The sequence below is a fragment of the Protopterus annectens genome, chromosome 5.part1 (genome assembly GCF_019279795.1).
Source record: "Protopterus annectens isolate FY-2018-M chromosome 5.part1, PAN1.0, whole genome shotgun sequence".
NCBI classification, from domain to species: Eukaryota; Metazoa; Chordata; order Ceratodontiformes; family Protopteridae; genus Protopterus; species Protopterus annectens.
Window position 1 is genome coordinate 617,290,029 of NC_056736.1, and position 18,567 is coordinate 617,308,595.

General features: G+C 41.4%; 1 protein-coding gene across 1 annotated transcript in view; it reads right to left on the reverse strand.

Annotated features, from left to right (window-relative positions):
• RXFP2 (relaxin family peptide receptor 2) overlaps positions 1-18,567 on the reverse strand; it is a 1,960,183-nt gene that overhangs the window by 932,519 nt on the left and 1,009,097 nt on the right. The window contains exons 3-4 of the mRNA XM_044073236.1: positions 15,543-15,620; positions 10,912-11,017 (exon numbers count right to left, since the gene is read on the reverse strand). Of these exons, the coding sequence (XP_043929171.1) occupies positions 10,912-11,017; positions 15,543-15,620 (184 nt within the window). The remainder of the gene's footprint in view (positions 1-10,911; positions 11,018-15,542; positions 15,621-18,567) is intronic.

Genomic DNA, 18,567 nt, shown 5'->3' on the forward strand with positions numbered 1-18,567 from the left:
TTGTGACCGGTTTCGAGTCTGACATGGCTCCAGCAACTCTCACTCTGTGGGTTCTGTCTTTGAGCCAGTTTGCGACCCATCTTGTGACATAGGGGTTTATATTTAAGCTGGATAGCTTATCTATGATGCCCGAGTGGGGTATTGTGTCAAATGCCTTTGCAAGGTCCAGATAGGATGTGTGGACTACCTTCCCTTCATCTATGGCTTTGGTGACTGTTTCAAAGAAGTCAACCAGGTTCAAAAGGCAGGATCTGCCCTTGACAAAGCCGAACTGGGTAGGATCTAGTGTCTGTAGGTCCCCAGTGTCTTTGTTTATGAGCTCCATGATGATCCTCTCCATAGCCTTGCAGACTAAGCTAGTCAGGCTTATGGGGCGATAGTTTCCAGGGTCCATAGAGGCTCCACCTTTGTGGAGTGGGACCACTGTTGCTGTACGCCATTCTGTGGGCACATGTCCTGTAGTGAGGCTGAGATTGTATAGCTGTTTTATTTGAGGGATTAGTTCCTCTTGTAGTTCATGTAGGAAACAACCTGGGACGCCATCTGGTCCCATGGAAGCAGTGTTTTTTGCTTTGGAGAGGGCAGCCTTCACCTGAGCATCTGAGATGTTTGGGAGGCAGCCCTCTGCTGGGATAGATACTTGCTCTTTTGGGGGGTGGAGAAGTTAGCACTGAACCTGTCTGCCAGGATATTGGCGATGTCTGTGGGTGCAGTGTATTTTTGTCATTTAGAATCAACTCAGAACAAGTCTGGGAGTTGCATCCCAGGTTTCTAACATAACTGAAAAAGCCTTATGATTGTCTTTGGTGTCCTGTGCAATTTTTCTCTCGAAGCTGGCCTTGGAGGATTTTATGAGGGATCATAATTTTTTGCTACTACTGATCAGAGATGCCTTCCCTATTAGGGATTTTGCTCTATCATGTAGTAGCTTCCTCCTTCTGTTGTACAGTTTATTTATGGCAGGGGTCCACCAGACTGGACGCCTGCCTTTGGATGATTGGGTCTTGGTTTTGTTTGGGATAGCATGATCCATGCATTACTGGAGATGTCCATAGAATGCATTTATATAGAATTCTGCAGTTTGAGCTGTAGTTTCCAGTGGCCCTGGGGCCTTGAAGGATTCCACTTCGGTTTTGAGAAGTGAGAAGTTCGCTTTTGAGAAGTTTTTCACTGTGGTTTTCTGGGCTGGGGATGGGGTCGGGATGTGGACATCCAGTGAAAGTAATTTATGGTCTGATCTTACCAATGAGAGATATACTTCTGGTGTGGAGCATAGAGTCCCCATGTTGGTAATGATCAGGTCTAGTATGTTGTCCCCTCTTGTGGGAGTGGTGACTAGTTGTTCCATAGCATTTGAGTTTATAATTTCCAGGAATCTTTGGGCTAAGGTGCTGGGGCTTGAGTAGTGCTTCCAGTCAATGTTTGGGTAGTTGAAGTCACCCAATATAATGGTGTTCGGAGAGATCTTCATGTTCTCCAATGTTTTCAGGAAAGCCGAATGGGATTCCTGACTTTGAGAGGGTGGTCTGTAGGATGCTATAAACTGAAAAGCAGTCTTGCTCACTGTTAGTTGCACATGGATGGTCTCCGATACTTCATGCAATGCCACTAACCTGGAGGTGTGGATATCCTTGATAAATATGAAAACTCCCCCTCCTTTTGTGGTTCGGTCTGGGTTTTGGGGCTGAAAATCATGATACGAGGTATAGCCTGGTAGTGCTGGGATGCTCTCTGGAGCCTTGAACCAGGTTTCTGTCACTGCACAGATATCGATGTTCTCCATATTGAGGAGAGCTTCGAGTGCATGCATCTTGAGGTTAAGACTTCTGGCGTTTAGCAGCATTACCCTTAGTTTCTTGTTCCTTGTGCTGTCTATGGGGGTGGGTTTGACTTTTGAGCCTTGCCTAAAAAAGGCACTATGGAGGTGGCAAGAGCCTTTGCCAATATCCGAAAGCCCAGTGGTGACAGGTGCAAGCTGTCCCTAGCGAAGCAATGTGGCTTGTCGAGCATGTCATCCCAGGCTGACAGACACTGGATCCCCTTTGAATGACACCAAAATTTTAGCCAATTGTTAAAATCAATCATTTTGTCTTTATACTGTGACATCATTCTAGGTGAGGGTAAGATGCTGCTCAAGGTCAGGGTCATACCAGCCTGGGCTACATGATCAGAGAGCTCCTCTATGTCTCTTTTCATGTAGTCCAGGGAGGTACGTCTCAGGTCATTCACACCAGCATGTACAATGACTGAGTCATATTTGTATTTGCTTTGAAGTGACCTGAGTGCTTGCGTTATGTGTCGGATCCTAGCACCCGACAGGCAGCTCACTGTGACCTTCTCTTTATTCAGCCTGGTGAGCGGGACGTCAGTGTGTCTGACAATAGAGTCACCTATAACAAGAGTATCAGGTGTGTTATTCAGCCTTAAGGGCTGTGGCTGCTTGGCACACTGACTTTGTGGGTTATGTGTTGTGTGTGTTTTGTTTTGAGGTAGCGTTTGCTTGGATGTCTGCTTTGGAGGTCTCTGTTGCTTAGGTAGATTTTTATTTAGAGCCTCTGAGTATGTTTTGTGTATTTATGTGTTTGGTTCGCTGATGTGGTGGGACTATGTGATACTGGAATTGTGTTGTGTGAGGTTACCTTCTCCTCCTGACTGGTTACACCAGTTTTGAGATGAGAGAGCTCAGCCTCCAGTTTGGCTAAATAGTTGCATCTCTCACATATATTTGAACCTGTTTGGAGGAGGAGAGGGTTGTCCGTGTACATGAGACAGTTGCAACATTGCCTCAAAATTCCCAGATTCACCAGCTGGACTGGAGAGGAAACCATTGACTGACCTTTGGACATGCTAGAGTAATAGGGAAACTGAATTTAAGATGGACCAATAGAGGACAGGGTAATCGTAGAGAGTATAAGATTAAGTAGTGCTTATGGTTTAATAGTGCTAACTTGTAGGATTACTTAATTGGACCAGTGAAGGGCCTTAGAATGAGAATATGGTGTTTAAATTGAGAGATAGAGCAGTTCTAAGGGAAAAAGTGAAGAGCAGACTTTGTGGAGCCTGGAATAGTTTAAACCCAATTAGGCGGCGCTGCCCGCTGTTGCGCTATGCTCAAAAATGCACAAAACCACGCAAAAGAGGGTTTTAAGAGAGGAAGATGAAGGAGTTTTGGAATTGACCCAGAATGGCCAATAAAACTACAGTTTCAAGTCAGTAACCACTCCCACAGGGGCAGGCAGGCTGCTCAATGTTTTTCATTGCCACTGATCAACAGAGAGACTTTCCTTTAGCCCAAGCAAAAAATGGCCTCACAGAAACTTACAAACAGTTCAAGAACAGCAAGCCTGTAACTGAACTGTGTACTACAGACAACCTTATTGACATTAGGAGTACTTTTATGTGAGAGCTTTGCATCCAGTGACATTGTGTAAATACATTTCTCACATACTACATCGGTTTGTTTGAGAATTAACTGGTTGTCAGTAAACTTGACACAATTTATACATTGCCTCAGGATGCCCTTATCCACCAAGCCAGTAACGGAGACAGTAGAAAAGTTCATATCCATGGCAACAGACCCTTTTTTATTGATTAGTCTGTTGAAGTGAGAATATCAATAGCTGTTAAGAGTATCTGGTTTGCAACTATGTGGCCATGCTTGTCACTGCCAACTAATTGCCCTGTGTGAAACTAGATATTGGAGAAATTTCAATTGTGTTTTTACAGGAAAAATGTCACTCAGGGTGTCTGGGGTCTATATTATATCATCAACCACTTAACTTGTCGAAAGCTTAAACATCATCAGCTAAGGGTAGAAAACTTGCAATGTCGACCGGCCATTTAAGTGAATTCTTTCATCGGGAAAGAATTAATTTGACCATGCCAAACTAACATAAACTTCCAAGCTGTAACAAAGTGGGGTGCTTCACCCCCACACACCCTCGATGTGGGGGGCTTTGCCCCCCATACCCCCTAACTAAATATACCAACTCCGAGATTGCTTTACATTGGGGAAAGGGCAAATTTCCGATAATGGCCATTTCCTGATGAAAGAATTCATTTAACTGCCTGTCCGACATTGAAAGTTTTCGACCCTTAGCTGTCTACATTTAGGCGTTCAACAAGTTAAGCAGTCGATGATATAATATAGACCCAGTGTCTGAGTCTATACAGAGCACTGCCAAACACTTGAGGGGGAAACTAATACATAAACCCTGAAAATTTAAGGATGAAGTATTTAGGCATATATTCTGAAGTTAGAAACAAATCAAGCAATACTTACTGAAAACAAAGAATTAGCTTGTCAAGAATGATGACAAGAGGGGATTTGCATGAATGCCTAGTGCCTGGCTACTACTAATGCTGGTCTCACCACAGCTTCACTCTGTTGGGATACAATACCCCTTTGCTTCTTCTCTCACTAGAAGCAAAATGTTAGCACCAATCCCAGGAAGAGAAACAGGCCACGTTTGGTGAGCACAGTCTTGTCCCAGATGATGCAAGGGTCTGTAGACTTGTAGTCTTTTTCTGGTAGATGCCTCAAATAGCAACCAGTCCAATCAGGTACGTTAAGCAGAGACACTCACTCTCCAACAAGAAACAGTAAAGAATCAATGCACTCTGCTCCTACTCTCACCAGGATCAGAATTTAAGCACAGATTCTAAGGTGTCACCTATAAAGCAGTTATTAGGCTTCCTGGTGATCAGCAGTCTCCAGGAAATAATGTCACTGTACTCCTCACACCAGGAGAAAACAGTAGCACTAATCCCAAGAGGACTACTGAGGGCAGAATGTGGGCTCTCCAATAACTGGAAGTCTTGCAATAGATGCTTAAAAGTAAGATGGAAAAAATGTTTTATCCTAGTGCAGTGTGCACTAAGCAGTTAGATCTGAAAGTGAGTAACTTAAGGTTTAGCTGTACAAAAAAGGTTTTAGTGGAGAGACACTATTTTTAAAAGAGCAAGATAGATTGAAAGGGGGTGGGCACTTTTGTATTCTGGTACTATGGAATACAGTAGGATGGCTAATAAATTTAAATAGTTGAAGGGGAGTGATTGCACAAAATGATAATTTTGTGCTTACACACACCAGCCAGTAAAAGCAGAGAGGAAAGAAGGGATTTTCTGCCCTGGGCAGCCCACTGCTCAGCCAGTATGGAAAAACTTGAAAAGGATCTTGCTTGCACTGTATGTCACAGTTATGTCCATGCACATAACATAGGACATGAATGGGACATACAAATGCAACTACCCAGAACTTCTTTTGCTGCCAGTTCATACACCATTGTTGCCAGTTGGTTTGAATGCTTTGTTGCTGCTCTGACTTTTATAACACCAAATAAGTGCCCCTTTAGGGTATTTTTTTCCTTTTCTTTTTAAAAATTTACTTTTCTTGATCTTGTATTTTATATTACTACCTACAGTTCATGTCATCCAGGAGGTGAAAATGTCAGAGTGGAAGGCAGATTCCCCATAAAGATTGTAACAAACAGTGTCTTTTTTCTTTGGGTGCTTCCCACGACCACACCTCTTGCAGTATCTGTAAGGAATCTGTGCCTAAGACACTCAGAAGCCATTTGTCTTCCCCTGGCCATTTATCTTGAAAAGCAATGGTTTTGACAGTTAGCCTAGGGTACCATGGTGGAGTCCTTTAACCCTGAGATAGTCCTGCTTGGTAAGAAGAAGGCCAAGAAGTCTTGGGCAGATACTTTAGCTGTCCAGGCTCCACTGTACATCCCTCTAGAAGCAGGTAATAGCTCTGTAGGTGGTTTGGTATTCACATCAGATTCCTCTGCCATGACTCAGCTGGAGGCCAGCATGGATTTGTCTTTTTTCATGTCCTCTAAGGTTTTGCGGGCATCTACTCTGGATGTTGAGGGGGAACTGAAGTTGATTATCTCAGATGGTCCTAGAGGGATTCTGCAGATATTGGTCAGGGAGGAAGTCCCAGGTTCTCTTCCTGAATCTTGCCAAGGGTTGGAACCTCCGGTATTTGTTAGGGCTGATGTCCCTTTTAAGAAAAGACAAAAACTGAAGTATGATTTACTTGTCCTATGGATCCTCAAAGGGAATAGCAAGAGTTTACTCAGGGCTTGTTTTCTGCCTTACTGGACCTAAAGCCTCCTCAGGGAGTTTCCATACCCACTCCACCTTGGACCTCCACCCCTTCTAAACAGTTCAGGGAACCAACAGATTCCTCAGATGAGGATTCCCTGCCTGGTGAGGGTCTTTGTCCTATTCTTCATAGATGCATTTGCCTTTGGCTTATGGTTCTGATGCAGAGGAGCCTGTTGACCCTGAGGCTCCTTTCGAGGAATTGTCCTTTGGGGGCACAATTGCTAGGATGATGGAATACTTTAAGTGTGATTCTTCTCAAGTGCCTGATATTTAGAGAAGATATTATGAGTTGTTTCAAGTGGGTACTCCTAAACCATCAGGAGCTCCTCCAGTGTTAGCTGCTTTGTTAGATTATTTCATTGCTGCTTCCAAGTCTCCTGATTCTCAGCCTCCTGCTCCTAAGAAACCTGACAGGTTCTAAAAGGTTCCTGAGGATTGTCTGTTTTTATTTAAATGTCCTTCCGCTGATCCTACCGTGGTGTCCATCTCTTCTGACAACCCTTCTAAACTTTTGCCCACTTCCAAACTGTTGCCTTCTGATAAGGAAAACAGGGCAATGGAGAGGACTGGCAAGAAAGTTTACACTGCTTCTACTTTGTCCTTTAGGGCTATTAATTACCAGACCCACGTGACCAGGAATTCTCTGGCCTTGATTGCTCTGGCTTGTCAGATTATCTCTGCCCTCCCTGATTCTGATGGCAATTCCTCTGCCTTATCTTTTTAGGTTCTGCTTCGCAAGTGGCTCAACACTCTATTAACTGTAGCTATGATACTGTGGGCACCTCTTCTAGGGCCACAAATTTTGGGTCCGTCATGAGGTGTTATTCTTGGCTTCATCCCCAGTATCTACCTGAGGACATTAAGGCCAAGTTGTTGGATGCTCATTTGGATAATACTCATCTTTTTGGGACTGCTGCTGCTGACTTGTTTAATTCTCATCAAGAGGAAGGCAAAGCCTTGTAAGACCTTAAACATATTTTTGTCTCTCCTATCCTGAAGTTCCAGAGGAATTATTTGCTGTTGTTTGCAGTCAACCCCACAAGGCTTCTAAGGCAGGAAGGGTGGGAGGAGGGATCCCTCTGCTATGGCTTCTCAGATTTCTGTGGCCCAGCAGCCTCCTTTATCTGATAAATCTGTTTCTCTTTGAACCCCTCCCCCCCTTAGACCAGGTTTCTTTGTCCCTTCAGCTCTGTCTTCCAAACTGGCATCTCATCACTTCAGACTCTTGGATTCTTTCTATCATCCATCAGGGTTACTTCATGGTATGTAAATCTCTCCCTCCTTTTTTTGGGATTCCTCAACCTGCTCTAGAACAATTTTCTCATTTGCCAGAGGTTCTAGGGTCCCTGTTGAACCAAGGGACTATTCAACCTGTCCCCCCTTCCCAACTAGGATGGGGTTTTTATTCCAGGATTTTTCTGGTTCCTAAGAAGGATGGTACTTGGAAACCTATTTTGGATCTCTCTCAGCTCAACACCTTTCTCGAGATCCCTTCTTTTCAGATGCTTACTCTTCAAACTCTGTTTCCTCTTTTATTACCCCAGACTTTTCTGGTGCACTTGGATCTGAAAGATGCTTACCTCCATAGCCCTATTCACCCTCTCTTCAGGAAGTTTTTACATTTCTCTGTGTCTTCTTCTCACTGCTTTGCCCTTTGGCCTCTCTACTACCCCAAGGGTATTCAGAAAATGTCAAGCTCTTGTGATTGCCTTCTGCAGGGTTCAAGGCATTCATACTTTTCCTTATCTAGATGATCTGTTGCTTCAGGCGCCTTCTCCCAGTCGATTGTTGCAGGATCGGCAGTTACCCATCTCTTTTCTTCAAAGTTTGGGGTTTTCTATCAACTTCCAAAAGTCTGTCCTGACTCCCTCTCAGGATCATGTGTATCTGCTTTTCAGGATTCTGACGGTGCCAATGTTGGCCTTGCTTCAGCCTCCAAAGGTATTGTCATTGATAGCCTTCTTTCAGTCTCTTCTTCCCCTGACTGCCATGCCAGCCAGGGAGTTTCTTTAGGCCCTGGGATTCATGGCATCTTCTATTCTAATGATTCCTCTTGCCACACTGCATAAGGGGACGCTTCAATGGTACCTGAAGTCAGTTTGGCTGCAGCATTGTCACCCTCTGACTTTCAGTGTACATCTCCTTCCCTGTCTCAAGAAGGAATTTGAGTGGTGGAGTCAACAGTTTGCTCTCAACCCAGGCTGGCCCTTTCAGCCTCTTGTCCCTTCTCAAGAGCTGTCCACTGATATCTCAGACATAGCGTGGGGGGCATCTATTGGTCACTTGAAAGTAGAGAGTCTTTGGCCACCCCATCAGAAATCAGACCATACATCATCAAAGAGATGTGGGCTCTGATTCTGGCCATTCAAGCTTTCACCCGATGTTTTCTCCAGGTCCCTTGAAGGTGTACACAGACAACACTATGGTGATGTGGTATGTCAACAAGCAGCTGGGCATGAAATCTACTTGGGAAGTGGCTCTCATTTATCAGTTAACTCTTTAAACAGTATACATTCCTTCAGAGCACAATCTTGTGGCAGACTCTCTGAGCAGATCCAAAACACAGGCTCACGAATGGATGCTTCAGAAAGATGTTTTTCTAGACATTGTCCATTGGTATGGTATTCCTCAGGGAGATCTTTTTGCCTCTCCACTGAACAGGCAACTTCCTCTCTTCTGTTTCAGAGTGTCATGCCATCTTGCCTGGAAAACAGACGCTTTATCTTTTCCATGGAAGGGGGGGGGGGTTTCTTTATGCTTTCCTTCCTCTTTATCTGCTTTAAAGAGTCCTGCAAAAGATTTAGCTGAACTCCCCAAAAATCCTGCAAGTGTTTCCCTTTTGGCTGAGACAGCACTTAATGCATCTGGCCAGATGCAAAAATCACAACTTACCTCAGCGGTTGGATCTCCTGCATAGGACAATGGATCTCTCATCCCTCCCTAATTGTCCACCCTGCAACTGACATTGTGCATGATTGGGTTTTGATCCCTTTCAGCCATCTCTTTTCTCAGGATGTGCTCATGGTTTTACAGGAGGCAAAGAAACTCTCAACCAGAAAATCTTATATGTCCAAATGGAAAAGGTTGTTGGTCTGTTGCCATGCTCATAACTAGGACCTTTTTTCAGTGGAGGCCCCTCTGGTCCTTTCTTATTTATGTAAGTTGCTCCAGTCTGGCTTGGCCTATTCTTCTCTGAAGGCCTATTTGTCAGCCATTTCTGCTTGTCTATCCTTGACTTCTCCTTTGACTTTTCATTTGAGGTCAAACACTTTCTTAAAGGCATCTTGCATATTAGACCTATAAGAAAATATATTCCTCCTCCATGGGACCTTAGTTTTGTTTTGGAAACATTGATTCAGGCTCCTTTTGAGCCTGCAGATTTTGTTTCTTTGCAACATTGTACCTGGAAGACTGGTTTGTTGCTGGCTCTTACTTCTGCTTGGAGGGCTTCTGAGCTCCAGACCCTTATGGCTATTCATTCTTTTTTGTTCTTTTCACAGGGACAGAGTGTCCCTTCATATTAATCCTTGTTTTATACCCAAGGTGGTAAATCAGTTGTCCTTAAATCAGTCGATACAACTCCCTTCCTTTTTTCCTTCTCCTCAGTCTGCTAGTGAGAGGGTCCTACATACATTGGATTTGCACAGACAGCTCAGGTACAATTTGGATAAAACTAGGACTATTCATAAGTCTGATCAGCTTTTTGTTTCCTTACATCCTAGATCTTTGGGTTTGGTTGTTTCTTTATTTCTTTTTGTTATTCTTTTCATGGCAAGTCTCTGCCTGCGTCTGTTAGATCTCATTCTTTTAGGGCTGTTGCTTCTTCTGGTGCCTTCTTCAAGGGATTGGATACTGATCCTTGAAGCTGCTACTTGGTCTTTGGTGCATATCTGTACTAAGCTTTATAAGTTGGATATGGTTTCTAGGGCCAGAGCAGTTTTGCTGAAACCATTTTATATGGATTTGTTGAGGGCTCTTCTCAGCCTTCCACCTCCCATTCTGTTTTTTGAGCTTTTTTACTCTCCAATCTTTCATGAATACTGCAACAGTGATATAGAAGGACATAGTACAGTTGTGTAAAATCTTACCATAACAGTAGATATTCTTCTATTCACTGTTGCAGTATTCACTCCCTCTCTCCAACTCCCTCTTCTTTGTTCTGCATTTTTTCCTTCAGGATATGCAACAACTACTTTGTCCTATGACAACTGTTCTCTTCTGGGGCAATTCAGTTCTGGGTAGTTGCATCTAAACGTCCCTTTTATGCCCTATGTTCTGTGCGAGGAGCATAAATGTGATGTACAGCACAAACAAGATCCTTTTCAAGCTTTTTCATACTGTACGAGGAACTGCCTACCTGTGATGGGACATCCCTTCCTTCAGAAGAGAAGGACATCTACTATTATGGTATGATTTTACACAACTGTACTTTCTGTCAACTCAGGAACAGGTAAAAGGCATGCTGCTGTATGTGTGTGTGTGTGTGTGTGTGTGTGTGTGTGTGTGTGTATAAATATATATATATATATATATATATATATATATATATATATATATATATATATGTGTGTGTGTGTGTGTGTGTGTGTTTTTATGTGTGTGTGTTTATGTGTGTGTGTGTGTGTGTGTGTGTGTGTGTGTGTGTGTGTGTGTGTGTGTGTGTGTGTGTGTGTGTGTGTGTTTTAAATATGAGTATGTGTGTGGAAGAGTAAATGTGGGGACGAAACATTGTTTGATAAGCACAACACATACAAGTAAGAGGGCATCCTTGAAAAGTGAGATAGAATTACTTACAGCAATGTTATATTAGTTGAAACCTGTGGCACAGAACTCAGGTTCACGTTGACACATTCCAGTTCATGATCTTTGCAATCACAGACAGCAGGATACAGCTGAAGATCTAAAAACACATGCAATTAGGTAATTAGTCTATAAACATTTACATTTTATCAGATCACCAATAACAATAATATTACTCAGTTGCTTGTTTTCATGAAGGAAGCAAAATTCTTTGTTAAAATATTTTTTTTCTGAGTTGTGCAACAGGAACTGTAGTACTCAAACCTAGGCATGCAGGTATAGCTGACGTAAACCAAAGTATGTAGGGTTAGCTTACTTGTAGCATTTTAGCATAACCACTGGGCTGTACATCTCTCACATTTATTGTTTTACAGATAAGTACAGCACATTGTTTGTCAGCATATGTCTGAAAGTTATTTCAAAGAGGATTTAATATTCCTGAACATGAACTTTGATAGCAAAGTAGGAGTATTTGGCAAAGTAGCTCTGCATCTGTCTTTCAAATAGTCATTATCTAGATTTTACTTTAAAGGCAAATCTTTTTTCTGCAGTTTATTAGTACTGCATTATATATATTCTATACATTATGGGAAAAAACATCATTATTGGCACATTTTTTCCAATCACTTGCTACGTTCTTTGTGAAAAAAGATAGTTCCATACATTTTCTTATTTCGGTCTTGTCTATATATTCAATGCGTGTCATATTACTTTTATGCATCTCTATATCTATGGTCTCTTAGGAATTCTTTGAGGTATTTTTATCCTTATATCATGTTTACCTCCTTTTCCTACACACTTTTCCTTTTTGGTTTAGGTACAGATGAGGTATGTTATCATTGAAAGGATACCCACCCAATTTTGTCAACTCTATTATGGAAGAGGTGCTTACTAAAAGGAGAAGTGTTTTTATACCGTATTAATTCTGGGGACAGAAAGGGATGATAAGGTAATCTCAAACTCCCAAGACAGAAAGTTGGGAAGGTCCTTTACTAACACCTACACCTTGGGCAGCAGTCCTATTTCTGATATTTTATATAAAAGTTGGAGTTTGCCTATGGAAGATTTGGAAATATGTAGAAAATTGGGAGAGGGGCCCCTGATAACCTACAGGAAAAATAAGTGTTTTAAAAATTATTTGGAGAGGGGAATCTACTTTTCCCAGTGAGGGGTAGTTCCAACCGGATGGCTGGAATGTTTAAATGTGGACATTGTTCTCACTGCCCTTTCATTTTAAAGGTAAAATATATAGGTTCATAGGTGTGTACTAGGCTAATGGCCCTGGAGCCTTTACAAGCCTAGCCCATAGAAGTGCCCTGGCATTGTGCCACCGGATGTTAGTTCCCAGTGCCTCTATCAAGTAGAGCCACTGGAGTGAACCTCGGGGTGAACTTTCTATTTCCCATCCACTCATCAAGATTTCTCTTGAAGAGGACCAGTGAGGTGCTCTGCTTGACATGCATGGGAAGTCTAGTCCAGAGCATGGGCAGTCTTTGGGTTATGAACCTGTCCCTCCAGCATGTTTGTTGATTGTGGTAATGAAGTTGAGGCCTCTGGAGTGTGTGATGTGGAGGGATTGGGATTTCTTTAGATGTAACATTTCTAACAGTGCTGGGTCAGACATGGCTTTGTAAGTCAAACAGAGATCGCCTCCTAGTAGATGATATGAGATAGAGAATAGCTGGAGTTTTTTGAGTCTGTACATGTAGGACATATGTTTAAGGCCTAGGATCCTCTTTGTGAGCTACTTTTGTGGCCTTTCCAACTGTTGCATGTGTCTAGTGAGGTACATGCCAAATGGCGTATTATACTCGATGACTAGCCTAATGAGGGAAGAGTAAAGAGAGAGATGATGACCACTTTCTTCCTGGATGCAAAACCCTTGGTAATGAGATGTGCCACATAGGAGGACTTTCTGACCACAGTGGCAATATGGTGGTCAAAGGAGAGGTTGCGGTCAACCTGTGTCCCCAGTTCTCTTATAACGCCTTCAGTGTTCAGTGGGCTCTTATTGATATGTTGGTTAATGGGAAAATCATACATGCCAGGGGCCATTATTCCTGTGATTTAAAATAGGGTGGTATACCTAGCTATGTGTAAATTATGCCATGCATTTTATATTGGTAAGACCAATAGAAAATTGAGAAAATGGGTCTATGAACATAATATAACATAATTTACTTATTTATTTGCATTTGTTTACTGGGTTGGTGCAGTGGGTCTTGATGAGCCCATTTTCAGTGGAGGCCTGGGGAGAAAAGGGCCACAATCAAATATATAGTATACAATATACAATATACAATATACAATATATAATATAATATAATATAATATAATATGTGCAGTACACAACACATACAATTCAATAGGTTATCATAAGCTACATAGCTATGCCTGAGTTGTAGTAGGAAATGAGCAGTTGAGAAAAGGAAGAATACTAATGTCTTATACGAACATACTGAAATAAATGCAGGGCACAAATTTGTATTTTTTATACTGGAACAAATCAGTCTTAACCCAAGGGGCAGTTTTATGGAAGAATTGATTGAGAGCCACAAGTTGTGGTGGGAATTGTTTCTCAATGTAACAAGATTCCCAGGGCTGAGTGAAATGTGTTCTATTAACTGTATTTTGAAACTAAGACATTATGTTAATTTTTTTTTAATGTTGATTATTTAAAGTGTTTTAAACATTAGCAGTAGATGATGAATGTTAAGTAATGGGGTTATTTTTCATGCTTGTGTTGCTTTAATGTGACTTAAAAGATTTAAATTAAAAGAACAATTGTGATTGGCTGTAATGATGCATGTGATTTTGAAATGTGATTTTACTACTCAGATGAAGTTCCTTCAAAGTGGGAATGAACACGCTTAACTTTTATTAAACTTTTTTGTTTTCTATTGGTGTAATTCTAACATGGCAAAGCAGCATTATGAGAGTAAGCAAGATCCTATATGCATAGGTTTCTGATACCTTATATAGATGTTAAAGATCACATGACTCTTACTTAAAAGAATAAAGGTATTTTCTCAATGTTGTTTCTCCTGGCTGTGTGTGCCATGAAAACAGATTACATGCCTAGTGAAAATAACATGTTCAACAAAACATAAATATATGTCATTTTTCATACAAGCTAGTTTGAATTTTTCCACTGAATATAAGTTCACTTTTTTTGATTGTTTTTGCAAACATGACACACAATATTCCTGCGTTTCTATTCTTCTTGCTATTAATCTGTCTGGATATCTTTGTAACATCTACAACATTTTATACATATATTTTTTTACAGACGATATTTAGTATCAGTAATAAAGGTGTACAAAATAGAAGATGTAGTGTAGATTTTGTGGTACCCTGTCGTTTTCCTTTTTCATTCTATGCAGACTCCATTTACTAAAAGCCTGTGTGTCTGGTTGTCGTTGCACTTTATCCCACATGCTACAAACTTAGCATCTACTCAATGACTGGGTAATAATTGCAAATGTTGGGACTTGTTTTAGTGGATCCTTAAATGCTGGGACTGAATGATCCAGAAAACAGACTTACATAAGTCTGAAATGGACATATCTTGAAATATTCCTTTTTCTCCAACATATGGTGATCTCATAGTTAGCATGTAGAAGTTTGTGAGGTATCAAGCTTGCCTGCCAAATAAGTTTAAAGCAGAAGAGCAATGCCCAGAAATGTCTTTCCTCCTGCATTCTCAGCCTGTTTTTTTTTTTTTTTTTGGGGGGGGGGGCTACAACTGTCTAATTTATTCATAAATCCTTATTTTTGTGCATGTTCTAGCTGTTCAAGTACCTTGGTAAAGTCTGAGCAGGTCACCCCCATTGCTCATTCGTCATTCATCGTATTACTTGTAATAAAAAAAATGAATATATTTGTATGACAAGACATTTCCACTTTGAACTGATATTCTTTCTGCTCTTGTGTCTTACTGGCTTCTGGATATTCCATTGTGTTTGCTCAGAAGTCACATTATTATCCTGCCATTAATGTCAAACTGATATGCTGGAAGCTTCCAGTCTCTGCTTTGTACTTGTTGAGACTGAAATCCCAGATATATCTGACAACTGCCCAGATACCTCATATGGTTCTAATAATCTGTTTAAGAAGCTGCTTATAGGTGATCGTGGTTCTGTTCTGTAATAATTTTTTAGTGAATCCCATGAAGTTCTGCTAATTTGTTAATCAAAGAGCTCACATTCTGAAGGATAGCATCTTATGTGAAAGTAATGGATTAATCACTTATGCCGAACATTTAACTGATTGGATTTGATGACTTCCCGTTTTCTTCCTTTATAAACATTTGGAAGTCGAGACTGGTTATCTTATACTGAACTTTTGTAAACTGTACTGTGTATTAAACAAAATTGGAGCAAAGTAGCATACAATAATGAGCCAGAAACCAGCTATAACAGAAGTTATACATTATTACCAGCTATGTTAAAATTACACATTACTGACTGGTGTGTATTTTTCTGAAACCACAGCAGCCTTCGGTTTGTCTTTACTAGATTTAAAGCATAATTCTAACATTTTTTAAAACAAAATAGAACTTGTACTATAATGCAAAGTAGCTTTTAATTAAAGTGTTTAAAATGCCAAGTGTAATTTCTACTTACAGCACTCATTTGGCAAATCTGCGGGATTAGGCTTTTCAATAACCATATCAAAAATCTCTGCCCATCCGCTGTTATCACCTAAAGAGAGAAACACATTATTAGAACTATGTGAATCCCAAGAAATACTTTTTTTTGAACTACGTCATTTACAACAGCACAGGTGAAATCAAAGTCACTTAAAACATTAGACGTAAATAAAAAATCATCTTGATAAGTTAAAATAAAATGTGGCAGATGTGGTGACAAGGTGTCAAGATGTCTGTCTGTCCTATCTATGCCAAAGGTTTAGTCTACATTCCATACATAAAAATGTCTATTTGGAGGAGCAATATGTTACTGTTGGTAGGCTCATCTCTTCCTGGGTTAAGTGAAAGATCTTTTCAGTGCTTCGCTAAGCTCTCATGCTACACGGCATCTTTGCAGTGTAAATGAATGGATATTAAACACAAGATATTATGACGCATGCATGCTCACCCCATCACTCTCTTAGGTGCTCCAGTGTACTCCTGTGCAACTTCCTGTTCTTTTCAAACTCATCTGAGGCTATAGACATAGAAGGAGCTCTGTGTAATATTAGTTGATCACGTGAAGTGACAGTTTGAAGGTGTACCTAATATGAAAGTTCTATGTACAGTACATAGGTGGTATTTACTGATTAAATTCATCCTCCTATTGGAATAGGAGGTCAGGACTGCAACGCCCAATGCCAATATACTGGTGACAGCACTGCCCTCCCCCCATGAGTGGGAAGCCAGTTGCATGTGTGACTGCCTTGCCCAAACATTTCCAGGCTTCAGCCTTTTGCTTAGGACCTTCATAGCTGTCCTGCAGAAGCTTGTGCTATTATTCAGCACTCTCATCAAACTAAACAAACAATTCAGAGCACAAATAAAGTCTATCAAAGCCAAATGTAAGGTAAATTTGGCCTCCCAGACCAAGGACAACAACAAAGGATTCTTCAGCTATGTTGGCAACCTCAAAGGAAATACACAATTGCGTGCAGAGCTCATTGTATATGGTGCCACCTATACTCAGCCAGAAGATATAGCAAACCTACTGGCTGACACATTCAGCTCCAGCTTATCACCCTCTCCCAATCAACCTTCCCCCAGGAGATACCATCAAATATAAACCCCCCCCTGCTATCACTAAAGAAACAGGTCCTTAATGCTCTCTCTAAGGCCAGGAATACTACATCAGTGGGCACTGACACTATCCCAGAGTGCCTTCTAAATAGCACAAAACATGATCTATCAGGCCTTCAGACATTGTTATTTAACTGTAGCCTCCAAAGAGGATTTGCACCCCGTGAATGGAGAACAGCAACAGTCACTCGCTGCACAAAGATGGACCATCTACAGACCCTAGAAACTATAGACTCATAAGTCTTACTAGTCTCACCTGCAAAGACATGGAAAGAATTATCATGGAAATGATCAGTAATGACATAGAAAACCTCTAGACACTGGACCCAACCCAATCATAGGTTCATAGGTTAGTACTAAGCTAACTGCCCTTGCGAGCCATTTTAAGCCTAGCCAATTATCCCTTGTGAGACTCAAACCCTGCACCTTGTGTTTGTAAGGCAAACACCTTAACCATTAGGCCACCCTCCCAACCCCTGGTTTCATCAAGGGCAGGTCGTGCCTACTTAACCTGGTGGACTTCTTTGAAAAGGTCAGCAAAGCAACAGATGAAAGCAAAATGGTTCCAATTGCCTACCTTGACCTGGCCAAGGCATGTGACACAATCTCCCACTTGGGCAATGTTGACAAACATAAGATGTTAGCTACAAACCCTTATGTCACCTTGTGGATTTGGGGAGTCCACCTCTACAAAGAGGCAATTCACAAGTGGACTCACTCAGGGATCAGTTCTGGGACCACTCCTTTTGGCATTTACTTCTCTGAAGTCAAGGCCAATGTCAATGGCCTCTGCCTGACTAAATCTGCAGATGATTGAAAATTAGGAGCTGTCATTGAATTGCCCACTGACACAAATATTCTCCAGGAAGGGCTGGCACAGACAAACAACTCGCGCCAGAGCCATGAACGATAACTAAATGCCAAGAAGTGCATAATAATATCCTTCAAGAAGTCTTCCAGCTCTGGAAACTATCATACTGACAACATACCCCTAAGAGCTGACCCAATAGTCAAGGACTTGGGGACACACATAGACAGTAATCTATCCTTTGATCATCATGCGTCTACAGGTGTGAGGAAATCATTATATGTTGTGCAACTTATAAACAAAGGTATGGCATCTAGGTCCGAAGAAATCATTGTTCCATAGCGCAACATCAGGCAGCGCCGCCTAATTGGGTTTAAACTATTCCTGGCTCCACAAAGTCTGCTCTTCACTTTTTCCCTTAGAACTGCTCTATCTCTCAAATTAAACACCATATTCTCATTCTAAGGTCCCTCACTGGTCCAAATAAGTAATTTTACAAGTTAGTACTAATAAACCATAAGTACTACTTACTCTTATACTCTCTATGATTACCTTGTCCCCTATTGGCCCATTTTAATTCAGTTCCCTATATTACTCTAGCATGTCCAAAGGTCAGTCAATGGTTTCCTCTCCAGTCCAGCTGGTGAATCTGGGAATTTTGAGGCAATGCTACAACTGTCTCATGTACATGGACAACCCTCTCCTCCTCCAAACAGGTTCAAATATATGTGAGAGATGCAACCATATAGCCAAACTGGAGGCTGAGCTCTCACATCTCAAAACTGGTGAAACCAGTCAGGAGGAGAAGGCAACCTCACACAACACAATTCCAGTATCACATAGTCCCACCACAACAGCGAACCAAACACATAAAAACACAAAAACATACTCGGAAGCTCTAAACAAAAATCTCCCTAAGCAACAGAGACCTCCAAAGCAGACATCCAAGCAAATGCTACCCCAAAACAAAACACGTAGAACACATAGCACACAAAGTCAGTGTGCCAAGCAGTCACAGCCCTTAAGGCTGAATAACACACCTGATACTCTTGTAATAGGTGACACTATTGTC